At 53.5% G+C, this 20,775-nt stretch overlaps 7 protein-coding genes and 1 non-coding gene across 8 annotated transcripts; 6 read left to right on the top strand and 2 right to left on the bottom strand.

The window, feature by feature from the left end:
* Positions 1–315: 315 nt before the first annotated feature.
* On the top strand, positions 316–1,611 carry M406DRAFT_291298 (uncharacterized protein; the record flags this gene model as incomplete). Its single annotated transcript, XM_040918954.1, has 2 exons — positions 316–508; positions 590–1,611. 2 exons carry the CDS (start codon positions 316–318, stop codon positions 1,435–1,437), a joined length of 1,041 nt encoding a protein of 346 aa, XP_040775208.1. The 3' UTR covers positions 1,438–1,611.
* Positions 1,612–1,915: 304 nt separating this feature from the next.
* On the top strand, positions 1,916–3,308 carry M406DRAFT_71199 (uncharacterized protein; the record flags this gene model as incomplete). The annotated part of the gene is made up of 2 exons (XM_040925401.1): positions 1,916–1,958; positions 2,167–3,308. 2 exons carry the CDS (start codon positions 1,916–1,918, stop codon positions 3,306–3,308), a joined length of 1,185 nt encoding a protein of 394 aa, XP_040775207.1.
* A 558-nt stretch (positions 3,309–3,866) lies between these two features.
* Positions 3,867–6,362, top strand: M406DRAFT_98565 (uncharacterized protein; the record flags this gene model as incomplete). The annotated part of the gene is made up of 5 exons (XM_040926416.1): positions 3,867–3,888; positions 4,198–4,295; positions 4,354–5,582; positions 5,665–5,777; positions 5,881–6,362. The coding sequence occupies 5 exons, from the start codon at positions 3,867–3,869 to the stop codon at positions 6,312–6,314; spliced, it is 1,896 nt and encodes a 631-aa protein (XP_040775206.1). The 3' UTR covers positions 6,315–6,362.
* A 3,854-nt stretch (positions 6,363–10,216) lies between these two features.
* On the top strand, positions 10,217–11,706 carry M406DRAFT_291290 (GroES-like protein). Its single transcript, XM_040918953.1, has 2 exons — positions 10,217–10,446; positions 10,537–11,706. The coding sequence occupies exons 1-2, from the start codon at positions 10,432–10,434 to the stop codon at positions 11,590–11,592; spliced, it is 1,071 nt and encodes a 356-aa protein (XP_040775205.1). The 5' UTR covers positions 10,217–10,431; the 3' UTR covers positions 11,593–11,706.
* A 1,660-nt stretch (positions 11,707–13,366) lies between these two features.
* Positions 13,367–13,447, bottom strand: M406DRAFT_t63. The gene has a single exon. It is a non-coding gene; the product is annotated as a tRNA-Val (tRNA).
* A 1,535-nt stretch (positions 13,448–14,982) lies between these two features.
* On the top strand, positions 14,983–15,645 carry M406DRAFT_29438 (uncharacterized protein; the record flags this gene model as incomplete). The annotated part of the gene is made up of 1 exon (XM_040919134.1): positions 14,983–15,645. A coding segment is annotated over one exon (663 nt), but the record flags the coding sequence as incomplete, so codon positions are not given.
* An 813-nt stretch (positions 15,646–16,458) lies between these two features.
* Positions 16,459–18,348, bottom strand: M406DRAFT_258468 (FAD/NAD(P)-binding domain-containing protein; the record flags this gene model as incomplete). The annotated part of the gene is made up of 5 exons (XM_040917234.1): positions 16,459–17,397; positions 17,503–17,809; positions 17,892–18,050; positions 18,129–18,216; positions 18,294–18,348. The coding sequence occupies 5 exons, from the start codon at positions 18,346–18,348 to the stop codon at positions 16,459–16,461; spliced, it is 1,548 nt and encodes a 515-aa protein (XP_040775203.1).
* Positions 18,349–20,186: 1,838 nt separating this feature from the next.
* M406DRAFT_258733 (ribosome recycling factor) lies at positions 20,187–20,774 on the top strand (the record flags this gene model as incomplete). The annotated part of the gene is made up of 1 exon (XM_040917248.1): positions 20,187–20,774. A coding segment is annotated over one exon (588 nt), but the record flags the coding sequence as incomplete, so codon positions are not given.
* Between the last annotated feature and the right edge of the window lies 1 nt (position 20,775).

Genomic DNA, 20,775 nt, shown 5'->3' with positions numbered 1-20,775 from the left:
CAACTCTCGCTACCCCACCACACCACGGCTTGTGGGGTTGGGGGCGGTTCCGGGTATTTGCAGATCCGGGGCAAGATTCCGCTCGAGGAGGGGGCGATTTCAATGTCCACTCAATGCGGGGCAGGATTGACGACATGGCCGATTTGATGCCGGTATGTCTTCCAAAAACGACGCCCCTGACTCTCTCATGATGAGTTGAGGCAAACAGACACATGAGAGAGGAAGAAAGAAGAGACGAGGTATCCTACAAGCTCTTGAACCTGACTATTGTTACTCATTCGAAAACGACCTCATTCCTTCAAAGCCACAGTCAATATGGCCAATGCCGTCAAAGTTGCTGTCCTTGACGACTACCAAGGCTTCGCAGAGCCCATCTTTCAGAAACTCGACCCCAACAAATTCCAAGTGACCATCTTCCGCGACACGCTTCTCCCCTACAACCACCCAAACACGCCTCAGGATGAGAAAGACAAGCTCGTCGCCCGGCTCGAGCCGTTCCCCATCATCTGTACAAGAACACTTGCCCTTCCCTTTTCTTTCTCACTCGCTGTACTACCTGTCCATCCCACTGACCATCAAATCAACCCAGGCACAATGAGGGAGCGCACCCCAATCCCCCGCGAGCTCGTCGCCAAGCTGCCCAACCTCAAGCTCCTCCTCACCACAGGCCTGCGCAACAAGGGCCTCGACCTCGACGCCCTCCGCGAGGCAGGCGTGCCGGTGGCGGGCGCGTCCTCGTCAGGCGACAGCACGACGCACCACTGCGTGGCAATGATCCTGGCGCTGGCCCGCAACCTGCTGGTCGACGACGCGTCCGTCAAGGCGGGCGGGTGGCAGTCGGGCGTGGCGGTGCCGCTGGCGGGGCGGACGCTCGGGGTGCTGGGGCTGGGCCGGCTCGGGGCGGCGGTGGCGCGGATCCTGCGCGGGGCGTTTGGGATGCGCGTGGTGGCGTGGAGCACGAACCTCACGCAGGCGCGGGCGGACGAGCAGGCGCGGGCGGCGGGGCTCGAGGCGGGGGCGTTTGAGGTCGTCGGCCGCGAGGAGCTGTTTGCGTCGGCCGATGTGCTGAGCGTGCACGTCGTGCTGTCGGAGCGGTCGCGGGGCCTGGTCACTGCGGAGGACCTGGGCCGGATGAAGAAGGATGCCATCTTTGTCAACACGAGCAGGGGCCCGATTGTGGTGGAGGAGGCGCTGCTGGAGGTGCTGGAGCAAGGGCGCATCAGGGCGGCGGGCGTGGATGTGTTTGAGATTGAGCCTCTGCCCCTGGACAGCCGCTGGCGGACGACCAAGTGGGGGGTGGAAGGGAGGAGCCAGGTGCTTCTGACGCCTCACACGGGCTATGCAGAGAAGGATATCTTTACTGCGTGGTATGAGGCCCAGGTGAAGAATATTGTCAGGTGGGAGAAGGGAGAGGAGGTGGAGGGGCTGATGAACTGAGGGGGACAGCACAGCACAGACAGCAGCAGTTTCTGGCCAAGACAGAATTTTGTTGGCTCTTGGAGATCTCTTGGTCATGGTATTGCTCAGTATGAGGTGAAAAGGGAGGGAAGGGTGAAGGGGAAGAGAGAGATGGGGCTGGACAGGGTAAAAGTTGAATAACCCACAACACTGAAATATTTCATGGCAGCAACATGCAAAGGTTAGATGGCTGTGATTCTCGACATGTTGTGAACAAACACACCATCCATCTCCTGCGCCTTAATCTGCCATGTCTCTATTTCTTGCCCCTTTTTACAAAGAAGCATCCATCTCCCTTTCAACATCTCGCAACCTCTTCCCTATGCACTATCAACCTCTTCTATTCCATCCATCCTCCCTAATTACTTCCCTGTCGTCAACACAGATGAACACTGCTGAGATGAGAGAAATGAGCGATATCAAAAAAGAAATGGTAGATGATACTGTCACTCAGGAAATGTCCTCTGAGCTGGAGGAGGGAGAGATTCCTGCTGGAGACGGTAAGGTGTTTCCATTCCTGCCCGAATTCCTCTTCCACTGCCTCTCTTGATACCTCTCTCAATCCCACCTTCTCCGACTCCTCCCTCCCTTCCTCTCCTGAGCCCTCCTTCAACGCATCAACACCACACTCTGCTGTGGTAAGCACTCTACATCATCACCACCACCATCAACAAAGATCAACCCAATGAACTCTACTGACTGGTCAAGACGGCCCAACTATCACACCAGCATCTGTGCCGACGCGCCGCAACGACAACAGCGCCGAACACCTCACCGCTACCGCCACCCCCCAGGAGCGCTTCGCAGCCAACGTACTTCGCCACCTCGGTGTGACCCTCGAGCCGCCCCAGACCAACAAGACCCCCAACGACGTCTTGGTACAACCCACCCATCGCACCTCCCTATCTCGTCCTGCTGCTGCTGCTGCTGCTACTACTCCCGCCACAACGTCAATCAACTACAACAACAACAACAACAACAACAACAACAACAACAACAAGGAGGAAAGAACCCTCCGTGACGTTATCGACGAGATGCTCGGCCAGCCCGAGACCCCGCCACGCGACGCCCCGGCCATGGACCAGCTCAAGTACGAGTGCCTGCGCCGCGGCATGCACCACCCGACCTTCGACCTCCACGAGGCGGGCGGCCGCGTCCGCTGCACCATCGGGGCGACCAAGACCCTTGCCAACGCCCTCGTTGCCCCGGACAAGGAGGACGTCTCGGCTAACATCGACTGTGTCTTTACCGATGCCGAGAGCGCCAAGGAATACGTTGTCGATCGGGCCCTGCAGGCTGTGCGGACTTGGCCCGTTGGCGATCCCATCGCCGTTGCTGCTGGAAACGGCGTTCCGCACCGCAGCAAGGACGTTACGACGAAGGAGAAGAAGAAGAAGAAGAAGAAACATAAGAGCAAGAGCATGGCCAAGGACAAGGACAAGGAGGAGGAGGAAGAGGAGACAGAGGATGGCAAGGACATGGAGGAGAAGAAAAAGCAGAAAGACGAGGTCGCGGCGGCTTCACAACTAGTCGTCGGCTCGGGCGTCGTCGACATGAGTGACCCGATCCAGGCGCGTGCCTACGTCGAGGGCTTCCGCATGGGCCAGCTTGTGAGCGCCAATGAGCGTCGTGCAGTTACGCCTGCTGCTACTTCTTCTGGTGTTGATGCCGCCGCCGCCGCCCTTCATTCTTCTGATCGTTCTGCTGGTCTTGATGTCGCCGCCGCCGCTGCTGGTCACAAGCATGCTCGCCAGCCCTCCCCGTCTCGTCCGCGACTCCTTTCCATCGGCGATTTGCGCCGACGCAAACAGGAGCGTCGACGCAGAAAGGAGCTTCGACGCATCCGTTAGGATTTACCTCTACCGGCCCCCGTCACAACTGAGGGAAAGGAAAGGCAAGGCAGTGTGAGAAGGCAGTTTGGTGGAGGATGGCTGAATGGCATACGGTTTCGCCCGTAGCTGGCCCTCTTTTTGATTGCTTTCTTTCAAGACTCATTGGGAAGCTGCCACTTTTGAGACTTCATTTAATACAATGAATTATGACCATGGATTTCTGTATACCTGGCATCATTCCCTGTTTGTTCTTCCAACTGAAGTGATTCTGCAAGTGATGAAATGCATGCACAAGACAATAAAGTGCCGTTAGTCCGCCTATACCTGTAGCTTACACAGGCCTTGGACATTTTTTTTCACTCCTTTGCAGTTCTTCGTGTTTCATTTAGTTTGTAGCGTGAGATGACAGAGGGGAGAGGAGTGCATGTTATCTGACAACTGGATTTGTCGAAGGCATGCCAACGTTGGAACGCGGGCGTTGGTGGTGGGGTCGAATGTGACCACGCCAGGTAGCGAGTGTGAATTGACAATAGAAAAGACATGAAAATTCTCCTTCATCTGGCTGTGGAAATACGCATGGGTCGTTCGAATTCGGATGGTGCGGTCTGCTTAATGAATGTTGTGTAATTAGGTGAATGAGGGCATTCACACAGTAACAAGGCCGTTGGTGTCGTTGATCAATACAGCACCCCAGTGGAATGTTTCGTTTGGCAGGGATGCCCTGAAGATGCCCCTGGGGGTGCTGCGCTAGCGGGCCGTCCGTCAGGGATGCATAGTACAATAAATCGATCTCGAGTTCCATGACGCAAGGGACCAAGATCGGGAGACATCTCTTTTCCATAGCTGAAGGGAATTAGGTTTGATGGAGCGGCTGAGGAAGGTAAGTCTTTTTGTTTATACTATGTAGGTGTGTCTCACTCTCTTCATCCTTTTCTTTCCTCCTCCCGCGTCCAGGCTCAATATACTTATGAACGTCTTGTGTGTGAGTCTCTCACGCTGCTTCTCGTACTCATCAGCAGCACCTTGCTCGGTGAGGGTTGGCGCGGCGTTCCTCTCTTCCCAGATTGCCAATATGTCTTCCAAGCGCAAGGCACCACCGCCCGTCAACGGCGCAGTAATCAAGAAGGCCAAGACGTCCTCCTCTTCTTCTTCTTCCTCCTCCCTCACTGATCCTCACCCCTTCTACAAGGACGCTGAGGAGCATGGCATCGTGCTGCGCAAGTACTATCCCCACGAGATGAGCAACTCCCGCGCCCTGGCGTACAACGAGAACAAGCTGCCGCGCCCCATCGAACAGCTGCAGGCTGCCCAGCAGGAGACAGCCGCAGCTCGCAGGAAAGTCCAGGTCGGCGATGCCGTCGTCCACTGGTTCAAGATGGACCTGCGGACGGCAGACAACACGGCGCTGTCTATGGCCTCAACCAAGGCCAAGGAAGCCGGCGTGCCGCTCATCGGTCTGTTTGTGGTCAGCCCACAAGACTGGGAGGCGCACTTCACTGCACGTATTCGCATCGACTTCATGATGCGGACGCTCGAGGTGCTGAGGGCGGATCTGGCCAAGCTGGACATCCCGTTGCACATCGAGACGGTGGGGCGGCGTAAGTATGTCCCGGTCAGGATCGCGAGTCTAATGGAGGAGTGGGGCGCGAAACATCTCTTCACCAACATGGAGTATGAGGTCGACGAACTGCGACGTGAGGCAAGCATCGTGAGGCTGCTAGCAGAGAGAGGCATGGCGTTTGAGGTTGTTCATGACACGTGCGTGGTCCCGCCGGGCAAGTTGATAACCGGTGCGGGAAGACAATACGCCGTGTATTCACCTTGGTTCCGTTCTTGGGTTGCTCATATCCATACGAACCTGGACTTGCTCGAGGAGTTTGACGCGCCAGCGAGAAATCCTGCCACGGCGCGTCAAAAATTCGAAAAGCTGTTTGGCAGCAGTATACTAGAGGCACCGCTGGACAAGCGGCTCTCGGCTGAGGATGGGAAGAGGTACGAAGCGCTTTGGCCAGCCGGAGAGCACGAGGCATTCAAACGACTTGGGAAATTCTGCCAAGAGAGAATCAACTCGTACGGTGCAAACCGTAACTTTCCGGCGGCCAACAGCACCTCGTCGCTCTCTGTACACCTTGCCAGCGGTACCATCAGCGCGAGGGCGTGTATTAGGGCGGCGAGGGACAACAACTCGATCAAGAAGTTGGATGGTGGCAATCAGGGGATTCAGACGTGGATCAGCGAGGTAGCATGGCGAGATTTCTACAAGCATGTGTTAGTGAACTGGCCATATGTCTGGTAAGTCCAGGTCTGTTGCAGCCGTCTGAGGAGGCACGTCGCCTATGAGATATTCGAGACCAAGCTGACGACATGATCCCAGCATGAACAAACCCTTCAAGCCCGAGTATTCCAATATCGAGTGGTCCTACGAGAAGGAGCATTTTACCGCCTGGGCTCGGGGCCAGACAGGCTTTCCTATTGTTGATGCCGCCAGTAAGCTGGTTTCCCTCTCTAGCAATGATCCCCCTCTCTTACCTTCCAGATGCTTCAAAGACCATACACTCCGCCAGGATACTAACTCGGAAACCTTGGAAAGTGAGGCAAGTACAACACATGGGCTGGATGCACAACCGCTGCAGGATGATCGTGGCCTCCTTTCTCTGCAAGGACCTCCTCCTCGACTGGCGCATGGGCGAGCGGTTTTTCATGGAGAACCTCATCGATGGTGACTTTGCCTCCAACAACGGTGGCTGGGGCTTCTCTGCGTCGGTCGGTGTGGACCCTCAGCCGTACTTTCGGGTGTTCAACCCGCTGCTGCAGAGCGAGAAGTTCGACGCGGATGGTGAGTATATTCGCAAGTGGATCCCAGAGCTGAGAGAAGTGAAGGGCAAAGCCATCCACGACCCATATGGGCGAGGGGCGGCGGCGATCGCCAAGAAGGGAGGCTACCCAAAGGCCATTGTCGAACACAAGGGTTGTCGCGAAAGAGCATTGGCGGCGTATAAAAAGGGCATTGCCGCTGACATATAGTGCTGTGTGTATTTGTGTGCTCGAGACATAGCTGCATTATTTTTTCCCCTCTTATTTTCCTCAGACATTTCTGTCGAAACTGCATAGCGATTTAGTAATCTTTGAGAGGGCGAAAATGTAGCGGATTTGAGTTTTGGGAAAGCGTCTGCTCCCACGCGCCTGCACTCCAAGCGCGCGGCTCACCCCCTCAATTTTGGCCATCATTGGGTATTGTCTTTTATCCTTCCCTCCAACTTCCCAACCTGCCAGTTTTCTGGGATCAATTCATGTGCTTGCTCTGAGATGCCGGGCCTACCAACTCACCAATGTCGCATCAATCACAGTATCCATTCCTCGTGAGCCGTTGGGGGGCAAGCTGCAGCCAGCCATCCTCGCCTGGCAACTCGGAAGGTCTCGCAGCTGCTTTGTCAGGCGACAAGCACAAGCCACAATCCCTATTTTAAGGCCGACAAGCCCTGAAGATACTGATTACTGCACAAAGCACAATGGTTTGGCAGTCGTGCCATACGCACTGTCGACTCCTGCATGTCTGAAACGTGGAACATGGTGTTGAGACAAGTCAGGTGGAGCGGGACCAAACACCCCGGCTGACACGCACTGACAGTGATAGATCAAGAACATGAAGACGAGATCATAAATATCGCGGATCTCCTCTGCTTCGAGCATTGAGATCTCTTCTGCCCTCCCCTGCAGCTCCCACACCTCCCTGGAGTTCGCGCCCCTCGATGCACGCCACATGTGTCCAACCCAAGCCTGTTTGATCATGCTTTGGCATAACGACGACACGACAAGACACGCACACGAAGCATCGAGGAACTACCAGACCTTTCCTAATATGTTCTCAGTTCCGCCACTGACCCTCTCCGCATCCCCCGTTGCGGACCCTGCGGCGTCGAGCTTCGAGAACCCCCACGCGCTCCGCATCGCCTTCAGGTCCCTCTCAAGCCTTGGCAATGCGTTGAGCGCGTCTCCCGTCTCCGCCGACTGAGTTCCCTTTCTCATACTGCTTGGGCCGCACGACCAAGTAAAAAGCTCAGTCGGCCGTCGAGACGCCGTCCGTCCGAAATACCCACTGGAAGAAACCCGCACGACCTGGAAGCGGTCGCAATTGGCCGTTCGAGCGCCCTGCTCCGTCTGATTCCCGCTGGAAGACCTCGTGCGCACGCCTGGAAGTGGGACATGTGTATCCAAGAAAAACACTCAAAATTTCGACGTCGACAACCCCCATACCCCCCTCCGTTTGACTCTATCCTACTTCTGGGGATACAGACGCGCGAGAACTAGAAGCGGCACGCAACCTGACGTCGAGCTCCGCCGAGCTCTGACAGGTTGCCCGTTGAAGAACCCTCACACGTCCCTCTGGAAGCGGATCTCGTGTGTTCAACAAATCACGCTGAAATGCAAAAAGTCAAACGTTGATGGACCCAAGACTTAATGCCCCGCTGGAAGACCTCATGCCCCTACGGCGTGACCTGGAAGCTGGTTGCAGTCAGGTTTTGGAAGATCCTCCGCCCCAGGTTGACGACCCTGCGCCCTGGCTGCCTCTCTCAATGGGGGGGGGCTTTCCTGCCTCGCTACACCAAAGGCGGCGGGAGGCCCCGAGAGAGGAGCGCTTGTGCCGGGATGATAGTTTTCCTCCCAAATGGCCTTATACTGCGGGCACATACGGAAGTGTTTGGTTTTTCCCATTGGCCGATGTGCTTCTCTCTTTTTCTGCCACCGCAACCTGAGCTCCCGCCCAAAAGACGGCGGTTGAGGTCACAGGTAAGCGAGCATGAGAGCTGAGGAGAGGTTGGCCATCGGGAACCACGCTGGAGTGGATGCCACGCTGGGTTATTTGGTCATTTAGGGGAAACACAGCAGTGATGTTTTTTTACGTCCCTGGGGTGTTTGAGGATATTTAATAAGTCAGCCCTTCAAAACGCCGAGAGTAGGGCACTGGAGCTGGAGAGAGAGAGAGAGAGAGACAGAGAGACATTGGTGTGCAGAGCCGGACACATCGGTCAGGTCAAAGTGTCAAGTTTAGCCCTGATAAGTCTGCGTCCGAAGACTCATAGACTGTCACCCTCGTTCATGTCATCTCTCAATTCAGTTTCATTATACACCCATTTTTGGTGCCTGTTCATGTGCTAGCGCCCGCCGTGAACATCGAGGACTCCATGGCCTGATTTCTTATATTGGGCTCAGGGTCGTTTTGTATAGGCTCGAACCTGCCAAAGTCACGGCTCGCAACCACGATATCGTCCTGTTTCACCAGCTAGAATATCGACTACGAGTCAAACTTGTAATTTCGCTTTGGAGTTTCCTCGCGTGTGCGTGTTGGGGGGGGAGTGGTCTGCTCACTGGGGTATGCGCCAGCAAGTGGGGTCCCGGGAACCCGCCGCATGCAGAAATTTTCTTCCTCTCTACTGAATTACCTTGACGATATAAAGCTTTTTTTCTGAGCGAATTCTCAACCAACGCGTCTTTTCGACGCCCGGCTAGCTCAATCGGTAGAGCGTGAGACTCTTACAGAGTTTCCGATTCTGAAATCTCAAGGTTGTGGGGTATGTTTGTCACTTCTCTCATAGTGTCGCTGCAACATGGTTACTAACAGTACTTCCAGTTCGACCCCCACGTCGGGCTCAATTCCCGTCGATACTTCGATTCTTTTTTATTTATTTTTTTATGCTCAGTCGTCCCCTTTTTTTTTTCCTTTCTTGACCTGTACACTCTTGTAATAAATCACTGATGTATAAGCAGATAAGAAGATGCAAATGATTATCTATTGACCTGTGACTTTCTGGGTACTCAACTATTTATCAGACACGAAGCTTAGTGCCAATGATGCTAGCCATCATCTGGGCAAGCCTTGCGGCCTTTACAGCGACTTCCCCATTCGTGGCTCATTTCTCTTCTCCTCTATTTTCATAATGAGGTTAGGCTGCTATTGATTGCTTTCAATAGTTTTCAACCATATGCGTACGGCATTCAGAAAGATGTCGTGGAGAGCAGCAACAGTGTCTGATTTCACCATTGTGGCTACTCCTCGCCAGCAGCAATTCTTGTATGCTGATTGGCTGGTGCATACCTAGGAAGCCCAACGGCAAACCAAATCAGGCAGCTTAGACTGTTTAATCGTACAGAGCCAAGGGAGATCTGTTCCCCAGCCCCTTCTGTTTTATACTCATGAAGGTGATGGCTTGAATATGCGTCCAGCAAGGCAGTGTATTCACCAGCCCTTGCTCACACAACGAAATCAGCTAACGACTTGTTTGCCAAATACGTTGAGCAAGTCGAGTCCTCGCAAGACTACTATGACTTCAAGGATTCGGTTATTTGAGATCATTAGCCCAGGCCGCACTAGTATTATCACAATGCAGTTCCAGAATCATACAATTCTTTCAATTCTAGCCTCAATATAAATCGCAGTCGTTCGTCTATATCAGCATACCGTTCAGCCCCTCTGGAACGGCTTCCCAACACCAAACACATGATATCCTAAGCTAATATCGACCATGATACGAAATGGTAAATTCCGGAGAAAAAGGTCAGATCAATTTCACGTGGACGCCGCGTGATCCTCAGCAGAGCGCCACGGACTGCTGTGCCCCTGATCCTGACCAAGTGCTGTACTAGGGCGGACGACACTCGACCCAGAGACACCAGGCTACCCGCGGCGTTGGGGACGCAGTGGGCTCGAAAATGATTGGAGCGGGTAAATGCGCTGGATAAGAGTCGCCAAAGACTTTGCTATAGACCGCCCTAGGCGGGTCTCCACCGGGGGATGCTAGGCGACTTCAACCGCTGCTAGTGACGTGACACCTGCTGCTATAGTGGGGGACCAGTGACCTTTCATGGAGGGGCAGGCACTCACTCTCATCGTCGTAAAACGAACAAACACTCCAAACCTGGAACAATAATAACATCTTACATATGTTGAGCTGCAAATCTTGAACAGCGTACTCTATACTCACAGTGCATTGCTGCTCTTTTCTTCTCCTCTTGCCTCCTTGCTTGTTGCACGTTTGAACATCGTCGACATCACGTCACAAGGATCCACTGAGAAGCTGTGTCTCCCAGTACAGACAGGCTCTAGAAGTTCAACCTAGAGTCAACACAGATACATCGTGTGAAAATGGAGGGAAAATCTGTGAGACAAGCCATAGTAGCTTCCCTAACCCTTCATGTACAGCATAACTAATCCTTTTTTTTTTTTTTTTTTTTTTTTTTTTTTCCACAGAATCTCTCTTTCATCCTCAACAAGCCCAAGGACGTGGGCTTCGCCGAGCGTTCCGTCCCCAAGCTCAGTTCCCCGCACGAGGTGCTGGTGGCCGTCTCCTGGACCGGCATCTGCGGCTCCGACGTGCACTACTGGCAACATGGCGGCATCGGGTCCTTCATCGTCAAGGAGCCCATGGTGCTGGGCCACGAGTCCGCCGGCGTTGTCGCCCAGGTGGGCGAGGCCGTCACCAGCCTGAAGGTGGGCGACCGCGTCGCCATCGAGCCAGGCTACCCGTGCCGCCACTGCGAGCACTGCCTGCGCGGCAAGTACAACCTGTGCAAGAAGATGGTCTTCGCCGCCACCCCGCCCGTCCACGGCACCCTGACGGGCTTCTACGCCGCCCCCGAGGACTTTTGCTACAAGCTGCCCGAGAACGTGTCGCTGCAGGAGGGCGCTCTGCTCGAGCCCACCGCCGTGGGCGTGCACATTGTCCGCCAGGCCAAGGTCCAGCCCGGCCAGAGCGTCGTGGTGATGGGCGCCGGCCCCGTGGGTCTGCTGTGCGGCGCCGTCGCCAAGGCCTACGGCGCGAGCACCGTCGTGCAGGTCGACATTGTCCAGTCCAAGCTGGACTTTGCCAAGGGGTTCTGCGCCACGCACACGTACCTGTCGCAGCGCGTCAGCGCCGAGGAGAACGCCGCCAACATCAAGGCGTCCGCCGGCCTGCCCGACGGCGCGGATGTGGTTATTGATGCGTCCGGCGCCGAGCCGAGCATCCAGGCCTCGATTCACACTCTCAAGGTCGGCGGCACGTACGTTCAGGGCGGCATGGGCAAGGACGACATCACCTTCCCCATCATGGCGTTTGCGATCAAGGAGGCGACGGCGCACGGGTCGTTCCGGTACAACAGCGGTGACTACAAACTTGCCGTGGAGCTGGTGGCGAGCGGAAAGATCGATGTGAAGAAGCTGATTTCGGGTCAGGTGCCGTTTGAGGAGGCAGAACAGGCATTTGAGAAGGTCCTGGAAGGAAAGGTCATCAAGATGTTGATCGCGGGGCCGAACGAGAAGATATAATGGCGTCGAGCCACGGGGCAAGAGCCCTTTGACCCAAACACGCCGCCTGTGTAGATGTAATGACAGCAAGTGGAGGTTAACAAGGGCCAGAGTTCAAAATGCAAAAACATGTCTTAAACCTTCCTGGGAGGCTCATGATGAAGAGAAAGGAAGCAAAGTGTCTATAGTTGTGGTCTGGCTACATTGAAAGGGTGATCCTCTTATCGTAATTGTGAAGGGGCTGAGCACCCACTTGCGTACCAAGAAGTTCCTCTGTATTGAGACCTCGGAATCTACTACCAAGTTTCTGCAACAGAATATTTGTGATTGAGAATAATTACGTCATTGTAACTGAAGCTATTTCATTTCTGAGAGTCTCATTCAACATCTAACAGTGAACCACACGAATCAAGAGAAGAGCCTTGTTGCTATTGATTCGCCTACTCCGGAAGAGGAGAGAGCAGAGAATTTGACCCTTCATATCAATCAGGAATGATAGCTTTTGAGGAATTTTTATCTCAGAAGAACGAAAAAGAAACGCAGTAAGGCTCTCTACGTTTCCCAGCCTGCTGAGCCAATTATGACATGGATCACTCAACCTGCCACGATGGCATTGTAAAAGTCAAGAAACACCTCAGTCTAAATCATATATAAGCCTCGTCATCATGTCTTCTGGGTTGTGGTCACCTCGGGTTTATCTTCCTTGAACCAGAGTCATATGGGCTGCTCTGAACATATAAGTTAGAAGGATGAAAGGGGCAGGAAGTCACAAGGCTAAATTGGACTCCCTAGCTCCCTTCTGTTCTCCACCTTCTTCAAGCACAGCACCATATTTCTCGTCAGTATAGGCAATTGCGACCATGTCAAATGAAGTTCCTCTCATGCTGCCACCTACCTTGTGCCTCTGGTACCAGGTCGTCCTTCGTCCCAGTCCGCCCCCTTGAACCTGAGTGCACTCATTCGGTGCAAGCCCAAACGCGGAAAATGTTTCAATTACCCCTACAAAGCAGGTCGTGAGTGGTGCAGCAGGGCCAGGTGTATCAAGTAGCGATAAACTCCCTATGTTCTTTAGCATGATAAATCATGCACAACCATGTTGCGCGACATCTCTCTGATGACGGTTCTTGGAAATGTGCCAATGGCCATCTTTTGTTTGATTGCTGAGCGAGCTGCATCCAAGGTGTTAGCTGAGCAAGGCGCCAAGGGCAAAGGCTGATGAGGCACGACTGATGATGTGCTATACGCTGAAGCAGTCAGAAGCCCTGTCCCCTGTCCTCAAACAAGAGCTGGGCGCTGACGCTGGTGAAGTGTGATGCCTTGTTGCTGTAAACCTCTTCTGGAAAGCCTGCAATGTTCACAGTCTGCTCCAGCTGCAAACTGTGATATCAGACGAATGGTTGTTGTTTTGTTAGGATGGTGATTAAAAAATCGTGAAAGATATTCCCTAACGAGGTGGATGTGTGTCGATCTCTTGCATCCTATTGGAAACAACTGTCCCGTGCAATACGTGTCAAGCAGGTCGTTGATACAATATCATGTGTATATATATGTAATGCATTGATTATTGCTGTTCTATTGCGATCCAAAAAAGGAGAGGTAAATGTTTTGATAATTGCTAGATGTTAGCTCCGAGGCCCACCCTCACACCTCCCGAGGTCGCACTAAGGCTTCACACCACTCTCTTTTCACTGCTAAACAAAATGCAATGGTATGGCACAAAAATTAGATTCTGATTGGGAAAATGATTAAAAAAACAAAAAAATCACAGTTTGAGGATTTAAAAAAGAATAAGGGCTGATCCTGGTCGGGTACGATCCGACGACCTCCAGCGAGACTCAATGTAAAGCTGTTGCGCTAACCACTGCGCCACAGGACCTATACCTAGAAACACTAAAACTTTGTAGAAGCTTATCTATATACTTTCCAGTACAAAGCAGCATTGGATCAGCCCGTCACAGACTCGACCTCATCACATATCTATATGTGATAAAAACATACAATTAATACTAACCAATTTTCAACGCTCGAAGCACAAGATAGCAGCAATTCGATGTCTCAATTCTGCTCTAGCAGTGGACTGACAAGACCATCTCGGAGGAGCGCGTGGTCCTGGTCGTTTGCTGCATATGGACTTGAGGGCTCATCCCCGAACCTGGTGAGAGAATTGCTAGTTAGACTGACGGCTGAAGGGCTGTGCAGCAGAAGCATCTATTGCTAATAAGCTCGTTCCTTCTGTATTCAGATCTTCAGACTAAATCACCTTGCCCTTGGGTCACATTGCTCACTGACTCACCGTGAACCTAAGTGATCCTGCCCACGCCGATCTATCATGATCCTAGCCCTAACCCTGGGTTTTGTCATGCGACTTATAAGAGACTGGGTGTTCACGTGGATATGTATTGAACGTTGAAACCTTATACTCAACGATTTGTCTTGCAATATAATGGATCTGTCATCCACTCATGATTCTGTGGAATGACGGCGATCAAAGTAGTACGCCTAGAAGCAACCTTCTCTTTTCTTCTGAGTTGATCCATTCTTCAAAGGGAACAGGACTTCTCCATGCTGGCTACGTTGGATACCAGATTTGGTCTTGCCCCAATCTGTTGGATCCTTTAGCAATTTATCGTATTCACACCGGAAATTTAGTAACAAGAAGGGAAAAAAAAAACTTCTCAAGCCTCACTTCGGACGGCGGTAATCCTCGTGTTCCTTAATATGGGCGAGTCGTGGTATGTTTCTGCGTTCGATGGAACAAATTTCCGCCAATCTGGGACCCTTGGTGTGTTTCAAAGGCGAGATTAGGGGGGCCGCGACAAACAAGCGATTGTTTCGTTTTGAGAAGCTGGACCCACCAACCTGTATGCGGCTCTGCGCCCGAGGTAGATCGACAAAACAGTCATGGATTGCTTCATCTTGACGACCACCAGCGCTAAAGTTTACAGTATCATGCAATCCACTGCAGCACGCTTTAGGATTCTTGTGGGGTCCTCTATGCACATGGCAATGGTCAGGGGGCCCGGAGGAGCCTCGTCTAGGTCTCGAAGGTCTCGAAGCTCTCAGGGGTAGTACAGGATCCGGCACCTCGGAGATGGCATCATAGATGACGAGATGATTTCCATGTGTGGGAATTGCTGCGCAAGAGGAATGGGGTCCTTGGCCAAAGTTGCTGGATCATGACCGTATATATACAGTTCGTTCTCTGAATCTGTCTGTCTGGATATCACCTCTTTGCCCATCTCTTCCAGGTGTCTCCTCTCTTTTTCACCACCAACAGGTCTCTCATTCTTTTTCCTTGCTAGCCAACTTCTTTTTTTATCTTATTTTTACATTCGTTACCGGCAGTGCCGAAGATATCACCCAAATCCTCTCACACGAGCACATACATCCTCAAACACAACGTCATAAAAGATGCCTTTCTCACGCAAAGCCCTCTCTGCCCTGGCGGCCGCTCTCACCGTCGCCAAGGTCCAGGGTGCTATGGGTCCTGCCTTCAGCACTGGTCCTACCTCCTCCGACACCTACATTGCCGAGTCCTGGGCTACGCTCACGCTTCCCAGTGCTCCCAGTGACAACTCGGGCGACCTGTCGCTCTGGGTCGGCATGGGCACCTCCAACGGCGATCTGATCCAGTCCATCGCCGAGAACTGGGACTCCTCGGACTGGAGCCTGTACGCCTACACGCTCATCTCGACCAGCGCCACCACCCAGGAGCCTATCCAGGCCACTGGCTCCACGGGCACTGCCGGCACTGCCGTGACCTTCCATTACCTGTACGACGATGCCACTGGCAACTACACTCAGGACGTCATCGTCGGAGGCACCGTCATCTCGACGCTGTCCACCAGCGATGGCAAGGCCGAGGGTTGGGGTTCCGCCGTCGAGTGCGCCGCCGAGGACTGCGGTACTGTTCCTGCGCATACCTGGAGCAACGTCTCCATCATCCTCAACGCTGCCTACGCCGACTACATCGACACCCTCGCCCTGGGCACGGATGTCGAGGCCACCATGACCACCAGCGACGGTGGCATGACATGGGAGGTCGGCACCATCGAGATCCCCTCTTTCGACTTCTCCACCCTCTCTGTCGTGGACTCTGACGACTCCTCCTCCACCACCACCACCACCACCACCTCCGCCGCTGCTGCCGCCTCGTCTGGCTCGGCTGCCTCGTCCTCTTCCGGCTCTTCTCCCTCTGGCACCACGGGCTCGTCCGGCGCCTCTTCGTCGGGCTCTCCCACCACCGGCTCCAGCAGCGGCTCTGGCTCCTACGGCTCGTCTGGATCTCAGGCTTCCGGCAGCGCTACTGGAGGCTACTCGGGCAGCAGTGGATCGTCCACCTGGGGCTCGTCTGGTTCTCAGTCCTCTGGAACCGCCTCCGGCGGACACCACCACGGCGGCGGCTCCTCCACCTGGGGCTCTTCTGGCTCGCAGTCCTCCGGCTCCCCCAGCAGCGGTTCGTCCACCTGGGGATCTTCTGGCTCGCAGTCGTCCCAGGGCGCCTCCTCCTTCTACGGTGGAAGCTCGAGCGATGCTGCTGTCCCCTCGTGGAAGCGCTCCAGGGTCTTCCGCGCTGTCAACCTCTAAATAGAGAAGGTAGAGGTGGCTCAGCAAGGCTTTCATTTTATTGTTGAGCTCTCATGCTGTGGATGATCATTATGGTGGTTCACTTTTTCTCTCTGTCACATATTACTTACTGTTGTCTGTGGATACATATCAAACAGCGTGAATATTAGACCTTCGAGTCTCCTGATCAAAAGCCAATTTCTGGTCCAATATGCATTGTTTAAGTGATTGTTATGCTTTGGATACTCAAAGTTATGTGTGAAATCTTCGTCTAATAGTCTTGCATACGTTGTCTTCTGCCTTCCCGAGGTCCCCCTCCAATCAGTGTCCATTACCGACTACTATCACCCACTCATCCAGTTCGTTCTGTTCATAACGATAGTCGTAGTCTGATATAGTCTGACCCCCGACTTTATCACCTTTAGTGACCACCAGTTCCTTATCTGGATCGTCTCCAGGCGTTGGATACTTGTGGATGTTCCTCAGCGCATAGAGGACTTCCTGACTCAGAACCGGAGGTATCCTCCCATCCCCCTTCAGCGTGCCCAGCCCAGCCATGCTATACAGGAACCCGAGAAACACCAGAGTATCCTGGCCCAGCCGCCCAGGCATACTCTCGACGTCATGAAACTTTTTCCCGGTCTCCAGCACCCAGTCGCGCCGCTCCGCCTCCCATCTGCGCATCTCCACCGCAGGCGGCAGCGGCAGCGCGTTCCGCCCTGCAAACAGCCTCGCCACCGCCACAGCCTGGTACTCGAAGCTCCGGAACGTGAGCGCCTTCTGGATCCCCACGATGGCCAGCGTCGAAAAGTCCGAGAAGAACGTGTGCCAGTACGTGTTGACCAGCTTCCCGACCTCGTAGTCGTACATGGGCCGCCCGTTTTTCGCCGTGTTCCAGAACGGATAGCTCGGCCGGTAGCCCGTGCAGTAGACGATCCTGTCGATCTCGTCCGGCCCCAGCGTCGTCCCGTCCTCGAACTCGATCGTGCCGTCGGCTTGGTACCGGCGGATGACGGGCCTCCACTCGATGCCAGGGCCGGGCTTGTCGCCTTCGAAGGGCGACTTGTGGCGGCGTGAGCTGTGCACGGGCAAAGCTGCTGTGGTGGTGAGCTCGTTCATGATGTCCCAGCCCGAAGCCGAGTTGCCAATAGTTAGGACACGCTGGTTCTTGTAGATGGAGGGCGAGCGGTAGTACTTGGAGTGGACTACACGGTCGGGATATTTCTGCGTGTAGGCTTCGAGGCCTTCTACGTGGGGAATCTGAGATAATAAGATGGTCAGACGGGAAGGGAAAAATACGTTCAATCAAAATCAGATATCAGGAGGCAAGCAAATTGAAGAGTGAGAAAGGCCGATATTCCTTACATATGGAACCGAGTAGTGTCCATTGGAGATGATCACTGCATCGAATATCTCAGTCCACCATATGTCGACGTGTCGCAGTACATCGTGTTTGCGGAGAGTCAGCTCCCATCGCTCGGGCCCGCCCGTTCCAGAAGACGGTGGCATCCTAGACACGTCTTCGACAGTGGTGTTGAGGACCAGGTGCTCATCGAGCCTGTGGCGGGCCACGTAGTTCTCCAGATATTGCCGGGGCACATGATGAGGTGGGAACGGGCCGTACGCGAACCTCTCGTCGGAAAAACACATTGCTACATCAGGAACATTTGTCCTTTTAACAGTCATACACTGTCAGTGTCGTACTATTATTGGGCGCCCTTGTATGTCGTATGAGATAGGTAGTAGTGGCTCACGTCAAGGAGTTGTAGACGGGTGTCTGTGAATAACGCTCCTGCTCACTTGGAGCGGTGATCCTCGGGAGATTATTCGGAATACTCAGTGGTGGGTCGATCTCTGGAGGTAGTTTGCCTGGCTCAATAGGCAGTTCCGGTCCAGGGCTTGGATCGAATATCCTATCCAGGTGTCAGCCTGATGTAATAGTAGTGCAAGAACATGGCCGGTCCATGTCAATGAAGAGGAATAAATCTGACCATGTTCCTCCAGCAGAATCCCGTCTCTCAAACACTTGGATCCGATCGAAATAGTTTTCTGCCTTGAGGGCGGCAGCTGCGATTGTTCCTTTTATAGCAGTACCAGAGTCTCAGCCAAAAGCTTACAAAGCTGCGTCAATGAAAGTCACTTGAGGGGCCAAATACCTGAGGCACCGGCTCCGATAATGGCCACGGACTTGATGAGCCTTTCGCCACCCATTTTCTGTTTCCGAAATAGTGAATCAAGATATATCTTCTATCATGAATATATTTCTTTTTGACAGTGATTCAATTTACGTCTCATGCTGCGGAGACGGCCGGTCTATATGGACTTGGTTGCCGCCATTGCTCGCCATACGAGCACGCAATCTCGCCATACCGGCTATCACGTGTGCCACCATGAATCTCATGCATGGAGTGGCACAAGCCAGGTACATATCTGCTGCAGGATTTGAGATTGCCCAACACGCTCTGTCAATGATTACAAACCCATCATAAGCGAGGTTATCTTTGTTTTATCAGGGTTTCTTTCTTGTGGAGTTTGTGTTTACTGCCGAAAATATCGGCTGACCAGACGCGTACGTCCCTGGTTATACTGGCTCCGATGCCATTTCACACAAGACTTGAACAGAGGGTTGCCAACGATGAGTATCTCCATGTTTTGAGTAATGTTAAGACAATCTCTTGATGCGCATTCAAAGCGCCACCACATGCATCGGTACTTGGTATAGTAACAACTCAAGGACCTGAGCACATGGCAATGTCGATAGCAATTGGAAAGCACTGAATTGGCATCAGTCTTGCCAAAATCTGTATGAGTACTCCTTCATCGCATATACGAGGTTTCTTAGTATTTGCATATTTAAGAAGGAAGAAATTTTTTCTCAAGCCAAAACGGATGGTCCTAGAGCTAAACACTTGGAATATCATTCAGTGCAACTTGAAAGGCAATCTGAGGGACCAATACTCGTCAAGGAAGCCATGGGCCCCAATACTTGAACAAGTTGCACTCATAGAATGCCACAGATGCTATCTGAGAGTTGGTGAGTTTTGGGAAAGGGTTTCTTTTTCTATATAAAGAAATCATAACAGCAATGATTTCCAAGGAGTTGATATAATTTATGTTGATTCGTGTGATTTTAGTGCTCAATTCTAATACTAACTAGATCATAACTAAAATTTCACTACTTGGTCTTCACACAGAGTACCCATTACCATTCAATTTCAAATAGCATGCGGTCAACAAATATTTGGACGTCAGGAAACCACTATTATGGGACCATACTCAAGTGCTCGGAGCTCCCAGGAAAGATTTGGCCCTCGGAATCGGCCAGAGCCCAGAAGGATGCCTTACACCCTCTGCTCTTGACAATCTCGTTTGTATTCTTTCATAGAGGACCTGGGTGTCTTTTGGACAAGTCATACAGTAATATCTAAATGTAGACCAAAGAAATAAAAATTTTAAAGAAAAATTGGATGGCCATTAATTCGTCGAGACTCAGGAACCGGCGCCACAGAAACGCCACAAAAAGGGCGCCACAAGACTTGGCCGAGTCGGCGCCGATACTAGGTCCCATACCTGCCCTGAACTTTCCAAAGGCGGTCATTTGTTGCATGTTTGAGAGAGAGAGCAAACACCACTCACCACCACCATGAGAGGACTGCAGAGAGCTCAAATTGCGCTGCGCGCATGCACCTATGATGGCGCCACTATATCATCGAGGTAAAGCACCGTGTAGTATCCTCCAATGGCCAAACTTTCCAAGCTAATTGCCATCCCGAAACAGAAGCACAATCGCGTTCAGAGCCACAGCTCCCAGCAGCAGCGCCCTCGTCGCATGCAGCCCAGCCCTGACCACGACCTCCTCCCCACCCACTCTCGTCCACCGCCGAACTTTCTCCCAGACCACCCTCCTAGGCGCCAAAAAGCACCGCGAGAAGGTCAAGAAGGCGGCCGCAGCCGAGGCCAAGGACGACGCATGGGCCGAGGACCAGCTCCCGTCGGAATCCCGGCGCAAGGCCCGCGACAAGTTCCAGCCTCCGTCCGACTTTGAGCACGAGTCGGCGTTCGACCTGCAGGACGTGGACGCCGAGTACGCGCGCGTGGACGAGCGGTTCGAGAAGAAGCTGCAGGAGTTCAAGGCCAGCGGCGGGCGGTTCAACCCGGACGTGCTGGGCCAGCTGCGGGTGCGGCCGGACCGCGAGTCGACGCACACGTACCCGCTGCACGAGCTGGCGTCGGTGGTGCACCGCGGCGGGCGCAGCGTGTCCATCATGGTCAGCGACGCGGCGTACATCAAGCCCATCATGAGCGCCGTGCAGAACAGCGCCGAGTTCAACCAGCAGCCGCAGCGCGACCCGGACAACGACCTAGAGCTAGTGCTGCGCGTCGAGCCCGAGAACCCCGAGGAGCAGGCCAAGAGGCTCAAGGGCGAGTGTAATGCCTGGAAGGACGCGGTGCGCGACGTCCTGGCCACGAGGAAGAGCAAGCATGCCACGTGGCAGAAGGCCAAGCACCTGACCAAGGACGATGTCAAGAACCTGGACAAGATGGTCAAGGCCAAGCAGGATAAGAAGCTCGAGGCGATTGAGAAGAAGGAGAAGCAGCTGCAGGTCGAGCTGGCAAACAGACAGAAGAGGCTGTAAT

Source organism: Cryphonectria parasitica (genome assembly GCF_011745365.1).
Source record: "Cryphonectria parasitica EP155 unplaced genomic scaffold M406scaffold_5, whole genome shotgun sequence".
NCBI classification, from domain to species: Eukaryota; Fungi; Ascomycota; class Sordariomycetes; order Diaporthales; family Cryphonectriaceae; genus Cryphonectria; species Cryphonectria parasitica.
Note: the sequence above shows the minus strand (reverse complement) of the source record. Positions and strands in the feature narration are given on the sequence as shown.